This window comes from Carcharhinus amblyrhynchos, chromosome 3 (genome assembly GCF_965287045.1).
Source record: "Carcharhinus amblyrhynchos chromosome 3, sCarAmb.v2.hapA, whole genome shotgun sequence".
NCBI lineage: Eukaryota > Metazoa > Chordata > Chondrichthyes > Carcharhiniformes > Carcharhinidae > Carcharhinus > Carcharhinus amblyrhynchos.
In genome coordinates, this window is record NC_137326.1 from 50,607,584 (window position 1) to 50,626,082 (window position 18,499).

The window sequence follows — 18,499 nt, forward strand, 5'->3', positions numbered from 1 at the left end:
ATGTGGTTTACTAGATTACTTAATATCCCTTAATATTCTACCATTTTTGTTCGTTTACCTCCTAAGAAAAAGGATAGTCATCTGCAGTTGAGACGGTTAGCTTTCTGAATTTTCACAGTCACAATTACCAGCATATTCCAATATGAATGGAAAATGGCACAAGCACTGGCACATTCTAATGAGGCATCTGTATTAAAGAGATTTACTTTCTGCAAGCCAAATGACTTCCTTTTTTGCTGTATCATTCTATGATTCTATCATATCCAGGACAGGAGATGAGGCACAACATTTAATCTCTATACTCTTTGACTGGGAATGGGAAAATTGAGTTGAGGATTTCATGTGCTGTGGCATTCTAGTATTCCCTGACACAGTTTTTCAGTCCAGTTACTACCATAATTTTAACAATTGTTTGATGGACTTATCCTTGAGGAATGGTTTTGTGGTTTGATGGGTTGAGCCACCATCTCTCTCATAACCCTACTTGGCTGCCTTCAGAATAGGATGAATGAAAAACACAAAATAAAATTGCATAGAGCTTCATCAGTGGGTTCTCCATGTGGCATGAATGAGTTATTTCATGAGTTTTCCATCCGGTTTTGTCGAGGCATCTTAGCTGCTCTTCATGTGTTAGAGAGCGAGGGTGTTCCACATTTTGTTACCATTTGCACAAGAAGTGTTTCCTAATTTCTTCCCTGAATGTCTTAGTTCTGATATTAAATTGATGTTCCCTTGTCATTAACTGCCTCCCCCCCACCCTACCACACTAGTGAAAAAACTGTTCTCCATCTATTCTCAGTCAAACCATCCCTTAACATTCTACATTCCGAGGGCAATAAGACTAGCTTGGGTACTTTCTCCTCACAATTTAACCCTCAAAGCTCTGTAGCATTCTGATGTGTTAACCCATATAACGATATCTCCTTTCTAAGGTGCAGTAACTCGGACTGTACACAGTACTCCAGAAGTGGTCTAACCAAGGACTCCTATTCCTGAGAGAAACTTCCCTCCTTTTTAATCTGGTTCTCTGGCCTTAAGGGCTAGAATTGCATTAGTTTTTTGATTATTTTTGAACTTAACTAGATATGCATACATAAATCTTTTGGACCTCTACCATTCCTAGCTTTTCACTATTTAAAATATACAAAACTTTCTTGGTTCAAAATGGATTGTTTCAAACTTAATTTTGCTGAAATCCATCTACCACTCTTAAGCTACCACGGTCACTGTGTAATTTCTTCTCTCGATTTTGTTGCTTAGAATGCCCCTATCTTTGTGTCATTGGCAAATTTGGATATATGGCTCTCTGTTAAGTTATTTGAATCATTACTAAATATCATGAATCGTTGAGGCCCCACCACAGATCCAAGTTAAACACTGAGTTAATTTCTTCCATATGGACTATATATTTACTAACTCTCTTCTCTGTTTTCTATTTGTTGCTAAGTAAACCTATTAAACAGGTCAATAATTTGTCTTTAATTTCATTATATTTAATTATATCTATCAATTCTCTTATATCGAATCTTAGCAAAAGCTTTCTAGAGATTCACATTAGCTACTTCTAACTACATTGCCCTGTCTACCACTGTAACTACTTACTCAGTTAGTTTCATTAGATATTACCTACCCCCTACAATTCATGTTTGCTCTTTCCAATCAGTTCAAATTACCCTAAACCCTTGGTCACACATTCCAATATTTTCCCCACAACAGATGTTAGACTAGCATATCTATAATTTCATTTTAAATAATGCAGTTACATTTACAGTTTTCCAATTCAAAGGATCAGTTCTTAAATCTGGAAACTTTCAAGATTATGAAGATGGTATTTGTAATTTCTTCCCCAACTTCCTTATAGCCCTGAAATAGAATCTATCAGGTACTGGGAATTTGTTATTGTATGGTGACGTTTTTTCTAATGTTGCTTAAGTTAATTTTTGTAAATTGCAATTCTGGAGTCTATGTGATATGACTGAGGTATCTCAGCTAGTCATGTGTGGATAAAGCACCATAGGTGTTCCTCACATCGTGAATGAACATCTTGGCTATAATTCATGCAGTGTGAATGAGGAATCACAAGTGTTTTCCTTATCAGTTACAAAAAACCAAAAAGATGCACAAATGTGCACTGTATCAGTTCAAATAATCACAGGGAAAGTTGACAATGAAAATATTGCTAGTTGCAATAATTACACATTGAATGGTGAGAATAATCGCAAAACCAATGAGGTGATTAAAACTGTTTTATCTTTTGCAACAAAATATTAATAAAAAATCTTTGAATAAAATAGGGCAGTCTAATAAGTGAGATTTCATTGGTCAGAATTGGTCCCTATTTTTTTAACAAAAAACCTAGTAGTAAAGCCAAATGTTGCAATTTACATTCTGAAGGCTAAGGAATTGAGTACATGGATAGTGGATATGCCACTAGCTAACAGATACTGTTTGATTACTTTTAAAGTGCTCCAAGATTATGTAAAACTAGGGTATAATTTTATCAATTTCTTTGCATCTTGAACATGCCTTATATGCACCTTTAATGCATGTAAGATATACATCATTTTCTGAATTGTAATTGATTGATTGTTACTGAATGAGTACATTGTTAGATAAACCCAAAAATATTTTGCCTGATAGCCTGAGTTTGTGATGAAAGAGTATGCTCCAAGTCCTTATTTTCAGTGGTTTCTTCTAGCTGCAGATGTTTTTTAATATATTTATGGAATGATAATCCAACTGGAATAATTTACAGTGCATGCTGATTTAGGCTAATTCAATGAGACAATTCCTTGGTTTAGGATGACCTTTGTGCATTCTCTGTGTGGGAAAATAATTCATAGTAAGCATCAGAATGGCATGATGTACTTCACACAGGTAACAGAAAATCTGCAATTTTGTTTTATCAGATCGGAAACTGGCAGCAGAGCACGATGAAAAAAGTGAAGAGAACCCTGCCAAGTCCACCACCTGAAGAAATAATACATGCTAGCGCACCAATTCATCCACAGTTGTTTGGAACCTCCCTGCCTCGTAAACGGGGAACTCTGCCTGACCAAATCACTCGTGATAAACTCCTTAAGGATATCAGCCATGAGCTGGAGAAAGTGGAGCAAGAATCAAACAAACTCCAGAAGAAACAGGCAGAGCTTGATGAAGAAGAAAAAGAAATTGATGCAAAGCTACGTTACATAGAACTAGGAATCAATCGTAGAAAAGAAACCTTTGTCAAAGATCCAACAAAGCGCGATGGGGGCTACATGCGGGGCTTGGGAGAAGATAGGGACTATATGTCGGACAGTGAGGTCAATAACATGCGAATATCTTCATACAACACCAACAATGTCTTAGCTAGGCCACATACTGCTCCAGTCAATCAGTATTCTGAATTCTCAATGGCACAGCATCCAACCACATCATCACAGTACCCTTTGCCACAAACCACTCCTCAAGGTATGACAAATTACCAACCTGCAAGTTATCAGCCACCCCATTACCCAGTTCCAAATGGTTACCAGTCACAGAACAATTTTCAGTCTCATTCCGCCTTACATTCTCAGAACACTTACCAGCCACATGCATATCCCCAGAACACAAATTACCAAACTGACAATAGTTTACAAAATGTAGCTGGATTCCAACCACCTAACCAATACCATGCTCCTACTACATATCCAAATCAGGCTTCCTTCCAGTCTGGTCATAATGCTCAGTATCAACAGCAGACAAACCTTCCTGCGCAACATCAGAAACCAAGGCAGACATCGTTAGCAGATCTTGAACAGAAAATACCCACCAATTATGAAGTAATTGGTAATCCAAATGCAATTATTTCTGCAACTCCAACTGAGAAAGTTTACACAACCACAACAATGAGTAACAACTATGATCAGTATAAGAATGTAGAGGTGAGAGTTGCTGATAGTGGAAGTGCAATGGAAAGTCCTTCAACTAACTATTCAGCTGATTCTCTGTATGCAAACCTAGAGCACAATGTTTCTCGTAATTATGTCATGATCGATGATATCAGTGAATTGACCAAAGAGAATACCTCAGCAACAGAGAGCCAGAAAGTAGAACAATCACCTCAGCATAGTAATTCAAGACATTCAAAGGAAAAGAATGACTTCCCAGAAACAACCAATTCTAATAGAATCCACACTTATAATAAAGCTGATGATGAATCGGAGGAAGATATGTATGACCTCCAAGTATCAGACCATCGAGGGAAGAATGGATACCAAAGGAATTCAGATAGCCATAGCAGAATATCAAACTCTTCAAGTGGATCTTCATATTACTATGCAGATAACAATCATAGACATTCCTCGCGCACAGACAAGCACAACACTTATGGGTCTCAAAAGCATTCATCGAAACAACTGGCTCCTGCTGTAATATCTGCCAAGCGCAGCAAACACAGAAAGCAAAACATAGAACAGAAAATCTCCAAATTTTCACCTATTGAAGAAGCCAAAGATGTGGAATCTGATTTTGCTTCATACACTGTCACAACTTCATCTTCAGGAAACAACGTAATCCTTAGGGCACAAAAGCTTCAGGATGAGATAACATATGGCCTGAAGAAAAATATTTATGACCAACAGAGATATTCTGGTCATGGTAGTAGAGAAGCAATGGAAGATTCAGAGAGAGGGTACAGCAATGGCAGCAGATCAAGATCCTCCTCAATGTATGGAATGGAAAAATTAGGGAAAGAAGCAGCTAGTCCAAGAAGTAAATCTTATGAAAGAGATACCATGGATAGGTCTCAAAAGATGGGAATGGGTCATAGTCGAAGCCGTGCTCCAATGAGAGCGCAGGCCTCTGAAGAGGAAATCCCTTTGAGTCCTATGGGAAATCAGATGCATGGGGCAAGGGCCTCTAGAGAACCACTCCCACCAAATGTTGTAGACAGCAGATCTCAGTTTGGCTCCAGCCACTCCCTGCCTGATGTTCAGGATGTGAAAGAGACATCGCGTAGCCATACTTACAGAGAGGATGATGGTTACGTAATGGATGATATGCACTGTGCTGTGTCTGACAGTGAAGGTAAAGAATATCACTGGTGATCTCATCAACTTAACACACAGATCATTTACAAAGCATGTTCAATGCAAAGTTTCATCAGAAAAAGCATCTTTTCAACAATGTAAATAAATGCATGTATAAACAGACTTAATTCTTACAAGGTTAAAGCCTAATTGATTGGCATGTGCCTTTACCCTTTTGTATGCACTTTTTTTTACATTTTTAGCATGCTGCGCAGCTCACTGTTTCTGTTGGTGATTTGTTTGTTCAGTGATGTGTTTTTGTGGGTTTATTCTGTTTGATAAGTAACTTATCCTGGAGCTCCCTGCATGAGGCAAGCTGCCTGCATTGAACCTTTGCATGGCTACAGCCTTGGTACCACAGATGCAGCAGGAGAACAGAGTGACTGTAATATGTTTTTGGTTTTTGAAGCCTATCACTTGGGCCAAGAGGAGACAGACTGGTTCGAAAAACCAAGGGAGCGTTCCAGACATTATAGCGGACAGTCTTCATCGCAGAGACGCAGTCACCGAAACCACTCACGCCACAACTATGATGAGGCACCAGATGATTCATGGCAACCAGCGGAGCGTTCACAGTCACGGTACTCCTCAAAGGATCATCAGAAACAGTCTGCATACCAGTATGGAGAGGCTGGCCGACATTCTTCACGTCATGCGGTTGAGGAGCCTTCCCGCAAGTCGTCAAGGCAACATCCAAAAGAACAGCATCGCCAAGAATCCCGACAATATTCCCAGCAGCCTTCACAAAGAAGAAGTCAAACAGAGCCGAGGTCTCAACGGGATCCTCACTTGGGTTCTGCTGAGTGGACGCAGCCTCGATCATCATCTGGGCATCACCCAGACACTGAGCTACCACGATCACAGAAACATTCGCAGCAGCAACAGCAACAACAGGCAGCTAGAAAACAATCTGAACCACAGCCTCCACAGCAGCAAATTCGGTCACAGCACAATCAACCACAACCATCACGACAAGGTCATTCGCAGCAGCAAGTACGGCAGTCACCTTCACAGCAAGTGAGGCAACCATCATCGCAAGCGCAGCAACGAGCACTACCACTGCAGCAACAACAATCACGCCAACCTCAACCACAGCAACAGGCACGGCAATCGCAGCAGCAACAGGCACGGCAATCGCAGCAGCAACAAGTTCGGCCACAACAACAGCAGCAACAGCCAGGGCCAACACAGCAGCAGCAGCAACCGGCCCAGCAGCAACCAGCTCAGCAGCAACAGGCCCAGCAGCAACCACAACAGCAGCAACAACAGCAACCACAACAGCAGCAACAACAGCCAAGGCAGCAGACTCTTCAGCAACCTGCAGGCCAGCCCCAGCCACAACCACAGGCACAACATCCACAAACAAGGCCTACCACCACTATGGTAAATTTTATTCGAGGTTATGAATGTTCATTTTTTTTTGCTTTTTCTTCCTTTTGTCCCTGTTTCTCCAATACTATTCCACAGAAGCTGACAGATCTCCAGTACCTCACCAAAGTGATCATTCTTAATTTGTCATTCCAGACACTGAATATTGCCAGGCCATCCCAATGTGGAGGCATCACATCAAGCCCAATCCTGTGTGTGACGAACAACAAATAACAAGGATTACTGCTCTGGGTTCAGTCCAAAGATGTGAGGGTTAGGTTGATTGGCTATGTTAAATTGCCCCTGAGTGTAACGGGGTAAATAAGTGAGGTTATGGAGATAGAGCCAGGAAGAGACTGTGACTGGTGCAGACTCAGTGGACCAAATGGCATCTTTCTGCACTATTGGGATTCTATGATCAAGAATAGGAACAATGGTTGGCCCTTCATCCCCCTGATTGAGGGAGACAGCCTAAATTTAGTACTATTTTATGCTGTCCGAACTAATGTCAGTCAGTTCAAATCAGGCATCAACTCTGTCCTTCCAGTTCAAATGGCGTCTGGATGTAATATTTCAAACAACTTTTAAATTTTTAGTCAACTTCCTCTAGAGCATTCAATCTTTGAAATAAAACTTTTATGATTCCTTTCTTTTTTCCGTATTGGAGCTATTCCCTGAATACTTTCTTTTAGATCTCTCTTCTGATTAAAATGCTGACAAATTGTGATTGTTTTCCGGTATCCAAAAAGTGAAATTTAACTAATTGGCAAGCGAAATATGGCAGCCTAATTGAGGTTGAAATTTGATGATTGAAACTGATTTGAGTCTGTGCTTTAAGTTGATCTGAAACATAGGCCTGAATTTTACAGTGGTAATGACAATGAAACTGACAGTGTTCACCCTCACTGGTAAAACTGAAGCTGACAGCAACTTCAGGTATCTCTGCACGTGTGCAGAATAACATGTATTTCAGAATTCGTTGCCAGTGGTCCTGTACTCCCAAAATGATATCATTAAGCAATTGGTGAATTGACAAAAACTTCACTTTTACACTTTTAGATGCCATAAAATCCTTTCAAAAATTTACACCTTGCAAAAGTAAATGTACAAATTCCATATTTACTGCAAAACACTCACTGTCCTTGAAAAACAACTTTTGCATCTGTGGAATATCCAATTCCATCATCATGATTTAAAAATCCACATTTAAAATGTATTTTAAAAAGTTTATGATAACTTAGCTTCTGTCTTAATCCAATCATAATTATTTAGACTGCTATCCACCACCTGAAAATCGAAACTAAAAGTAAAGGATAACCAGTACTTTTAACTTCCCAGTTTGCTGTCTGTGAGAATACTTCAATGTGATCAGCTGCTTACCCTGTTTGTGGGTATCACTGCTGCTGGATGCCTGGAGATCCCCTTAGCACCATTGCAAAAGGAGAAAACACACCACAGAGATGACCAGATCTTCGTGGGCAATTTTCTTCAAGATCAGCAACGACTACTGCTGTTTCACCACTAATAGCAAAATCCAGCTGATGAGATATTAAGTAATAATTATTTCAGACTCCATTATAGTTCAGGCAGTAACTTGACCTATTTTATCTGTGCTAGGGTGAGGCAGACAAATCATTATTATTGTGTTGGAGGTTTGCTGTAGAAAAAGGCAGTACTCCATTGCACGCATACTGTCAGTCTGTCTTTGTGCTTTTCATAACATCTAACTTTCATGAGTTATTAAAGCAAGATGTTATACATATGAAATAACACAAGAATGTGTCTCTTCTACACATATAAAAGCAATTGTTTAAATAAATAATTATCAGTGTTTGCTTTCCAATAAAGCTGCGCTGTACTAAAATCCTTTTGTGTTCTCATATAGCTCCTTAGCTACCTGTTATCCAGGGCCCTTAATGATTTCCTCATCCAAGCGCATCAAAAACTTACATTTTCAGCCTACCACTTACCACAGTTTGAGTGCGCCATCATCAGCCACTCTATACGTAGGCAGCAAGAACAAGCAAGAGATATAGAATTGTAAAATAGTTGCACCACAGAAGGAGGCCTTGTGTCTCTGCTGGCTCTCTGTAAGAGCTAGCCAGAGAATCTCAATCCACTGCCTTTTCCCCATTGCCTTTTCGCTTTATCAATTATTAAATTCTCTTGAAAGCCACAGTTGAATTTGTTCTCTACCACACTCTGAGGCAGTGCACTCCAAGTCCTAAGCACTCACTGCATAAAGTGTTGAATTAAGTCTAGAGGCATGTATGAAGTGTAAGAAGCCTAATCACAAAAGGTCCTTTGTGAATATTGCATCTGAAGAATGTACTTGCCATGTGACAGCATGCTCAGAATGCAAATACTTTTTTTGTGTTCTTTACACAAAGTCAAGATAAAGGCCACCCAAAGAGTGATTTTTAATGGTATCAGTGCCAAAATGTGAAAAAGTATTGATTAGTAGTTCAGAATTCACAATCAGTTCAGGGCTTTTAAAAATCTTTTCACGGGATGCGAGCAACGTTGGCAAGGCCAGAATTGTTGCCAAACCCACATTGCCCCTTATAAGGTGAAAGTGGGTGATCTTCTTGAACTGCTGCAGCCCATTGGTTTAGGTACGCCCATTGTGCTGTTAAAGAGAGAGAGTGTTCCAGTTTTTTGACCAAGATGACAAGAAAAAAGGTATTAATCTGTATTAATTAATTAAAAGATTTTTTATCTCCCTTGGTTTAGCAAAGTTAAAAGTGATAATTAAACAGGAAAACCCATCCCAAAATAAATGTCTGCCATAACAAAAAGTTAAATCAATCATAGGAGGTACTGTACATCAAGATACTCCCAGCAAATGGGGCGTTGTTCATGACAAATGTGAGTGCAACAGAATTAGGAACAGTCTTAGGATTCAAAAGTGCCAGTGGATTGTGTAAGTTAACATTAACAATCAGAAAATTTGTTATGTCCCAAGCTTTTATGTCCTCCTGAAGCTGACCTCCCTTTACATTCATGCCAAGGCCAGATTTAACATCAAGTTGTTCAGAACCTTTCGCTCTGCCTGTCACAAATCTGTCATACAATTTAGATCAGCGGAAAAGATGGCATTGTCTTAACACAATATGCAGATGAGTTTCATTATAAGTAATTTGGCTTTTGACATAATGAAAGCTCCCATGGCATTTTACAGGAATCTTATAAAACAGAATTTGACACAAAATACCTTAGGAGAAAGTAAGTCAGATGACCAGTGAGCAATGAAAGCCCAATGCACACAGGAGGAAATGGAGGAGCACAGATAGGGAGGGGCATGATTATGAAATAATTTAACAACAAATTTGAGTTTTATAAATTAACACATTTCTCAGCCAGAAACCAATGTAGATCAACGAGTAAGTACAAGAATGAAAAGTGGACTGGTGGTTGAACCAACAGCTGCTAAGCCCTTGAATTTATTCCTTAAATCTGTCCACTCTCTACCTCTTAAGGCATCTCTTAATAACTACCCCTTTGATCAAACTTATGGTCATCTGACTTACCGTCTCCTTAAGTATTTTGTGTCAAATTTTGTTTGATAAGTCTGCTGTAAAATGTCTTAGGAGCTTTTACTATGTCAAAAGTGATATATAAGTGCGACCTGCTGTCCCCTAGAATTGGGTTAGAAAGACTCCTTCACCTGGAAATTGTCTTGGTTGAGAAATCTCAGTCAGTTGAGTTGAGGGAATTAGGGATAGGGAAAATTTGGTTGGAGTGAAGGAATACTAGTTGGAGTTAACTCCAAGAAGGATGCAACTGAAAAATGAACTAGGGCAAAAAGAGTTAAGTTACGAGGACAGGCTGCATGAACAAGCCTTTTAGTCCCTTGGGTATAGAAGTTAAGGATAATCTAATTGAAGGATGACTAAAGAATTTGAAAGGTTAAATAGAAACAATGTGCTCTATTTGGGGAGCCCAAAGCAAAAGAATGTGACCTTAAAATTAGAGCTAGAACATTCAGAGTTGATGTCAGGATACACCGCTTCACACACACGTGGTGGAAATCTGAACTTTCCCTCCCAAAAAGCTGTGAATGCTCTGTCAACTTAAACTTTGAAAACTGGGATTTTTGTTAGGTAATGTATGAATGGGTATGGAACCAAGGCAGACAAGTGGTGTTAAGATACAGATCATCCATAATCTAATTAAATGGAGTCTTTCAGCATCAGAAGACATGATGGAATCTCTACCTGCTAAAGTGCACCGAACTTGGTCTTTGTCAACACTCAAGCACGTATGTGTCAGCACGGACTCTAACAGTACCTTAAATATTAATCCACTAGACTAATAATATGTGCATCTTTACTTTTCAATGTATGTCTCACAAATAAATCATTATTTGAATGTTTGTATTACACAATCTTATATATCACACATTGTGCCACAAAGGGGTAAATATGTGTGTCATATAACGTAAGAAATAGCAGAAGTAGACTGTACTACCGCCTCTTAAACCTGCTCCAGCATTCAGTAAGATTTTTGCTGATTTGATCTGTCCTCAACGGAAACTTCAGTTCCCCATAGTCTTTAAATCTCTTGAATTTCAAAACATTCCAGTCTTGAATACCTCTTTAAGGTAGAGGATTCCACAGATTAATGACTCCCTAAGAGAAGAAATTCCTCATCTCCATGTAAAGTGACCCCTTATTCCAAAACTATGTCCCCTAAACCTTGATTTCCTCATGAGAAAACATCCTTATAGCATCTACCCAGTCAAGCTGTCTCAAAATGTTTCAATAAAATCACCTCTCATTCTTTTAAACTCCATGAATATTGGCCCAACCTTTCCTCCTAAGACAACCTGAACTCCCCCAATGCAAGTATATCCCTTTTTAAATAAGGAGACCAAAACTGTGCACAGTACTCTAGGTATGGTCCCAGCAACTCCTTGTACAATTGCAAAAGATTTCCCTAATTTAGTTCTCCACCCCGCTTGCAATTGAGGTCAATATTCCAATTGCCTTCCTAATTACTTGCGTCCCTGCATAACTAATATTTTGTGTTTCATATACAAGCGCACCCATATCCTTCTGTATTGCAGTATTCTTCTCTATTTAAATAATACTCTACCCTTTTCAACAAAGTTGTCAACCTCACATTTTCCTACATTATTTTCCATCCACTGAATTTTTGCCCAGTCATTTAATATATGTGTATGCCTTTACAGAGTCTTTCTGTCCTCCTCAGAACTTGCTTTTCCCACCTGCCATTGCCTCGTCAATGAATTTGGCAATGTACTCAGTACCTTCATCCAAGTTATTAATGTAACTAGGGCTGAAGATAGAGCTTTAAGCTAATTAATAAGGATGTGGGGGAGAGTTCAGGCAAATGGAAATTTAGAAAATTGAAGAGAAAGGACAGGACAATAATGCAGGGTACTGAAATGCTAATGGTAACTAGAACAGAGTAACTTGTGAGAGGAAGGAAAATCTTTAAAAAAGACAACATTAAAGATGTGCAACATTCATTAACAAGATAAATAAATTAGCACAAGTAGAAATACACAGGCATGATCTGATAGCCATTATAGAGACCTAGTTGCAAGGTGACTGGGTCTGGTAATTGAATATTCAAGGATATTTGACATTTTGGAAGGATAGGCAGAAAGGAGAATGAGGAGGGGTGATCTTCTTAATCAAGGATGAGATCAGTACCATAGTGAGAAATTATCTTGTCATAGAATGTCAAGATGTAGAATCAGTTTGGGTGGAGATAAATACCAAGGAGCCTGAGTATGATCACATAGCACAATGCTATTGTAGTATGAGTCATGACAGCCAATCCCACTTTTTTTAAAAAAGATAAGTCACTTCTGTGTGCAAACTGCATGGAAAAACTAATGATTTTGTGTGAGTGTAGCATACCAGCATTACAAATCAAGTACAACAAAGGATGGAGCCCAAGGTTTGCATTGGAACTGTTGCCATGGCATTGAACAGTCATTTTTTTCCTCATTCCTCCTTTGTGATATAAAATTGCATTTTGTGTTACACCACAGAGTATTAAGTAGGTGATTATGCAGCACTCCGCACATCCAAAGCATTTATCATGTCTTCCCATAGCTTAGGAAATTAGTATAAGGCAGTGACACAGAGCTATTTGAACCTCTTATTGTATCGGTGCCTTCTAATAAACTCCAGCCTATAACAAAGAAGCCTTTGTTCTGCAAGGCTAAACAATAATTTCACTGCCCAATAGACTGAAACATAAAATCAATAAAGACACATGGCTGAACAACCTCTTGGCAGATTTCATCCATGTTAAAAATGTTATTGAATTATTTTAAAGAGCACCTAAAATTCCAAGAGTAATAATTTTGACATGCAGAATATACAGAACTAAAGAGAAACTGACCAGTAAGCTAGCCAGCATGTGAAACAGAAAAGGGTAGATTAACTTTTCAGCTGTGATCTTTAATGGACCATTTTTCTCCGTAAGACATGCATCAACTGGGATTGTCTTTAACATATCCGTTCAATCGTGGAAGAAAAAGTAAACGAAATATTGAAATACACCTGCAACTATCTTTTAAATATCCTTTCAATGCCCCACTACTCACAGTACAATTTCAAATCAGTCATCTAATTTCAAAGCTACATATGTTCCATTGGCAGTGGCCAATCCTATTTTGGATCATTTAAATAACAGGGATGATAAGTTATCATATGTTGGGCATATACCACTCTATAACCATCATTCAGGATCTCAAAGGTAGTCACCACTGCCATGTCCTATTTATGCAGGTTACAGAGATATGCTACAGTTTATGTCCACTTAGTGTAATTGGTTTGAGTTGGCTTACATCTTTCACCAACCAGATTTTGTCCTCATAAAATGACAAATCTTTTCAGCTGACCATGAAAAATCTGTTAGTTTGCTGATTCAAATCAATTTTTATTGATTAATTCAGAGTGCAGAGGGATTAAAAGTGCAGTGATTTCAGACACTTCCAGCATAACTTTCACAATTTAATTAGAATTTTGCTAAATTTCTTTCAGATGTAGGATTCCAAATAATTGTGTTTGATTGCTGTTGTTCTGACAGGTGGGAAAAATTGCCTGGCAGAGAAATTGGATGGTGAGGGAACTTTCTTTCCCCATACAAAGTGATGGGTAATTGGAACATACAATAAGACAGTTAAATGTGATGTAGCTTCAGTCATTTAGAAGAGTGGAATAAATTCCAAAATCATATTATATTTAGTGAATCATGATCATCCCTGGGCAGATGAGACTGGGGAGTCATAATGAAGCAATTAATCCTTAGCAAATGAGACTATAGAGTATAACATGAATAATAGAAGTGTCAATGTCTTTCTCAACTTTTGAAACTGGGCATAAGTAGAACTGAGCAAGTTACAAAAGATACAATGAACATGATCTGTGAAAGGAATAGACTACTTAAGTTTTTCTTCTTTATGCTCATTTAGACTTCTTTAGTGCTGGTACTGAGGCATACTGCAGAGTTCCAAGCTGTATGTGTCCTTTGTAGCAACGTATCTGTTTTTGTGTGTTAAGGTGAAATATTATTTCTTATCTTGATAAATGTGGGGAGGAAAGAAAACAGAAATGCAAATTCTGAACAGCTGGAATGTTAGACAAGTGTCAGCCTTAGCTTAATATTAGTACTCATGCCTCTGAGTCACAAGATTGTGGTCAGTGCAGACTTGATGGGCCGAAGGGCCTCTTTCTGCACTGTAGGGTTCTATGATTATATGATTCTATAAGCCCATTCCAGAAACTTGAGAACAGACCTAGCTGACGCTCCTGTACAATACTGAGAGCAATACTGCACCATTGGAGTTGGCAGTCATTTGGACCTTATATTAACAGTCTGTCCTCTCTGTTGGATGTAAATCTTACCATGCCAATGTAAAAGCTTATTATTTACATTAATGAGCAAATAAGGTTAAGGAAGATGTAATTATGACATTCAGTTAGATGACCAAGAGACTTCAACAGAGGTAGGCATAGACCAGTCATAGAAAGTCTTTTAAATAGTGTAAATGAATAGTTTCTAGAAAACCTCTCTACCAACGATCATAAGTCACTCATAAGTTAAGTTAAACCTCTTCTAAACAACCATTATTCAAGAAAGAATATATTTTTCCTTAGTTTTCGAGCCAATATTTACCCTTCAGCCAACATCACTAAACTGATTATCTGATCATCATCTCATTTCTGTTTGTGGGATCTTACTGGCCAGAATTTTACCGCCTCACAGAATGGCGTTGTCCATTGGGCACAGGCAGGCGAGGTGGTAAACTTCTCAGTTAGTTTTAAAAGAGCTAGGATACCAAGGCCGGTATTTCATGACCTCGCTCAGGCGAGGCTCTTAAAATCCTGCTGGAGGCCAATGGACAATTCCGTTCTGCGAGCCATGCCCTCCCCGATTCCAGGGTAGGTGTGGCAGTAAAATTCCAGCACAGATGTCATGAAGGATGCTGTATAAATGCAAGTTTTTCATTATTTTGTATACAATGTTTTCTAATGCTCATTTATTCCACCTTTGATTTCCAGACAAAGCCAGAACAGCCAACAGCTGGAAAACCTACAGTAAAACAAGTGACTGCTCCACAGCAAGCTGCTAATATAGCAGGTATGTCTACCAGCAGCAGACCTCCAGCCAAAACACCAGTTCTGGCTAAAAGAGAGTACTCAGATATAGTTCAAAAGTCATACTGCCTTCATAAGAGGGGAAGAGTGAAAATATTTGGATCTGGAAAACTGTGGTCCCTGGTCAAGAATAAATAGGACCAGATTGTACTGGAACAAGGCATCTTGTGATATGTTCTATTAGCCATACAATTACATATCTTTTTAAAATTTTATTGCCCGCAAAATCACTGGAAGTGTGAGCTATTAGCAGTCCAATGAGGGCAGCAGGACTTCGATGAACAATGGGACAATGTATCTTAACCAATTAAAAAAAAGCATGAGAATAAACATAGGAAGGGCTGAGAGGGAAGGTGAATTAGAGGGGATGAATCCAAAATCAAATTTGGTACAGAAAAAGAAATAGAGGGAAAAAAAGATTGGCTTGAGAAATAGTAAGAGACAGGAAAGTAAGAAGATTTGATATAAATTTGAAAATTTTTGAGTTCTAAAACAGTTCACTGCCTAAAAGAATGAAATTCCACAATTAAGATTGTTTCTTTTCTGAGCAAGAGGGATTAATTGGCTGTCAACAATTTTCCTACTGTTAGAAGGGTACTTGCATTGCTAATCATAAGACAATTTCCTGTGACAAGTTTAACATTGCAATTAATGTGCAAATGTTGTAACTTCATGAAAATCACAGGGAGATTGAACGTGAGTTCCCATGGAGCGGCATACATCAGCCAGCAGTTTGTGGCAATTCACTGGATATCTATTTCCACACAACATGTTAATGGTGGATTTTCACATGAATAATGGCATGCTTTATCTGGATACCACTATTTTGCAGCAACAAATTGTTTGGATTGATGCCTAGAGGATGGAAGGTACAGAAGAATCTAAATGAAAGGGGGAAGAGCACAAGTACTCAAAAAATATATATTTAACAGGCCTAGGACTTGTGATAGCTTCCTTGTTGTGCTCTTGAGAGAAAAGGCATAGGCTTGCAGGGAGAATGGCAAACTGATTATAAAATTGGTGGAAAAAGGAAAAATAGTATGTGGTAATGTCAGTTTTTTCTGTGTGGCTGTAAATGGGTTGAGTTCTTCCACATTGTTCCATTCCATTGTCACTTTCATTCACTGTGTATCAATGATTTGAATACAGGCCTAGAACAAGTGGTGCTGAGTTACCAATGATACCAGCCTAATTCACTCTTTTTCCTTCTGGTCACACATCCTTAGCATGCACTAATTCAGTAACTCAGCAATGAATGGTCAAATCACTAGGCATTTTTGACTCCTTTGCACAGCAAGCAGGAAAAAAAGCTTGGCATTTAATTGATGACCTCCAACCTCTTATTGTAATTTTTTTTCCTTCCATCTTATCAGTATTGCAAGAACCTTCCTTCTCTTGTTTCACATAAGGTACAAATATGCCATTCTACATTACTCTTCCTAAATTCCTTACCATATTCTGCAACTTTAATGTGTGGAGGGTCATAGTGGTTTACAGCTTAGAAACAGGCCCTTCGGATGTGGACGACTTCAGTCTTCCCATTCTCATTCAATCTTCAGGCCTTTGAATCATAAAGTTGATAATATCTAATTGTTACTTCCCATTTGAGCATGTCCCATTTGCTCATCAAATCATGGCTACATTCTATTTTCCCTCTGAATAATGATTGACACTAAATACTCAAATGATTGTGGCTGTTTGCCCATTCATAGTCATTTGTGTAGCCCTACAGCATTTCAAGATGAGTTTACCGGGCTTCAACACTGCTGCAAGCACAGATTGGAATTCAGAAGGCATTAGAACTGCATAGAATAATGTAGGCTTTAACTCCAACAGAAATTGCTGAGTTTATTGTCTAGGAATTGCCAGTTTTAAACAAATCAGCCTCATTCTCATCTCTCTGGTTGCTGCCTGCATCTAATGCCTGCCATTAGGCATGCGACTGTTTGCGGGTGAAGATCGCACAGTCACTTGGGTAATTCACAGATGGACTTTTGCAGGGTTCTGTGGGAAATGAGAGATGCGGACTGCAAAAGCCTTTCTTGCTGGAAACACACACTGTTAGGTCATTAAAGTTAAGTGATTGGACGCCAGTTAATATGTGACTCAGAGAACACCTCAACCATCCACTGTAAGCTGTTCCTTGAGTTGAGGATGACACCTATTCGGTTGTGAGTTTCTGCCAATTCTCAAATCATAGATCTTTGGGTAGAATCATAGAATTCCTACAGTGCAGAAGGAGGCCATTTGGCCTACAGTGTATTCATCAGCAACAATCCCCCCCCTCCCCCTCCCCCCCCCCCCCCCCCCCCCCCCCCCCAGCCCTATCCTCATAACCCCACATAATTACCGTGATAGTCCCCATAACCCTCATATTTACTGTGTTAGTCTCCGTGACACTAAGGGGCAACTCAGCATGGCCAATCAACCTAACCCATACATCTTTGGAATGTGGGCAGAAACCAGAGCACTCAGATGTAGATACGGGGAGAACATTTAAATTCCACACACACAGTGATCCGAAGTCAGAATTGAACCCGGGTCCTTGGCACTGTGAGGCAGTAGTGCTAACCACTGTGCCACCATGCTGCCATGGAGCAGTATATCCCACGAGATTGTGGGATCCAGAATGCGGGATTTCCTTTTTTTCTTTCCTCTTTGCTGCCACACTACCTTTATCATTAAGGCATTTGGACTCAAAAGCTTGATGGACAGGCTGTCACCAATTTGAAAAATTGGTCACAAATTCCTCCCAAGCAGTACATCATTAGAACAGAAAAAGAGATGCCACTTTTAACTCCCATTCAGTAAGGTTTCTCTTGGGGTGAGGAAGTTAAAAAAAAAATCAGTCCTCTTAGCTCTAAGTCCTTCTACATTTTCTAATGCCTATTCAATATATTTCAGCATGTTTTCCAACCTGCATTTCTTGATAAACAAATTGTTGAATTGTACTGCTATGATAAATTGTCCAGCAGTATATAATTTAATGATTGCAAACAGTATTTCTATGAGAATTATAAGTATTTATATTCTTTATTTTGCTCTGACTGTAGGTTCAAAACCAAGCGATGAAAAGGAAGGGGATATTGGAGCTTTCGTTTCCAAAATGTTGCCAGGAGGAGCGGCTGAACAGGCTGGGAAATTGACTGAAGGTAAAAAAAAAAGCTGTACAAAAAGGTCAATGGAACATTTAAATAAGTTGAAACTTAAGTGGATTGAAATGCTGAAGAAGATCCCAGGTTTAATGTCTGTCAGAAAATGCAACTATTTTCCACTATCCCCCAAGAAATTTTCAATTTGTTATTATCTTGATCTCTCTCCTTTCCAGTTACATTTCCAGCGTACAAGAGACTTATCTTTCATAGTAATAACTTAGAAGTAAATCTCTCTACAATTGTGGTTTGGCTGTTTTAATATATTTCTTTAACCTTTGCT

At 38.9% G+C, this 18,499-nt stretch overlaps 1 protein-coding gene across 7 annotated transcripts in view; it reads left to right on the forward strand.

Moving 5' to 3' along the window:
* LOC145339411 (protein bassoon-like) overlaps positions 1 to 18,499 on the forward strand; it is a 553,674-nt gene that overhangs the window by 390,786 nt on the left and 144,389 nt on the right. For all 7 annotated transcript variants that reach the window (XM_080183908.1, XM_080183915.1, XM_080183882.1 and 4 more), the window contains 4 exons: positions 2,910 to 5,052; positions 5,464 to 6,437; positions 14,969 to 15,047; positions 18,118 to 18,216. In XM_080183908.1, the coding sequence (XP_080040034.1) occupies positions 2,910 to 5,052; positions 5,464 to 6,437; positions 14,969 to 15,047; positions 18,118 to 18,216 (3,295 nt within the window). The remainder of the gene's footprint in view (positions 1 to 2,909; positions 5,053 to 5,463; positions 6,438 to 14,968; positions 15,048 to 18,117; positions 18,217 to 18,499) is intronic.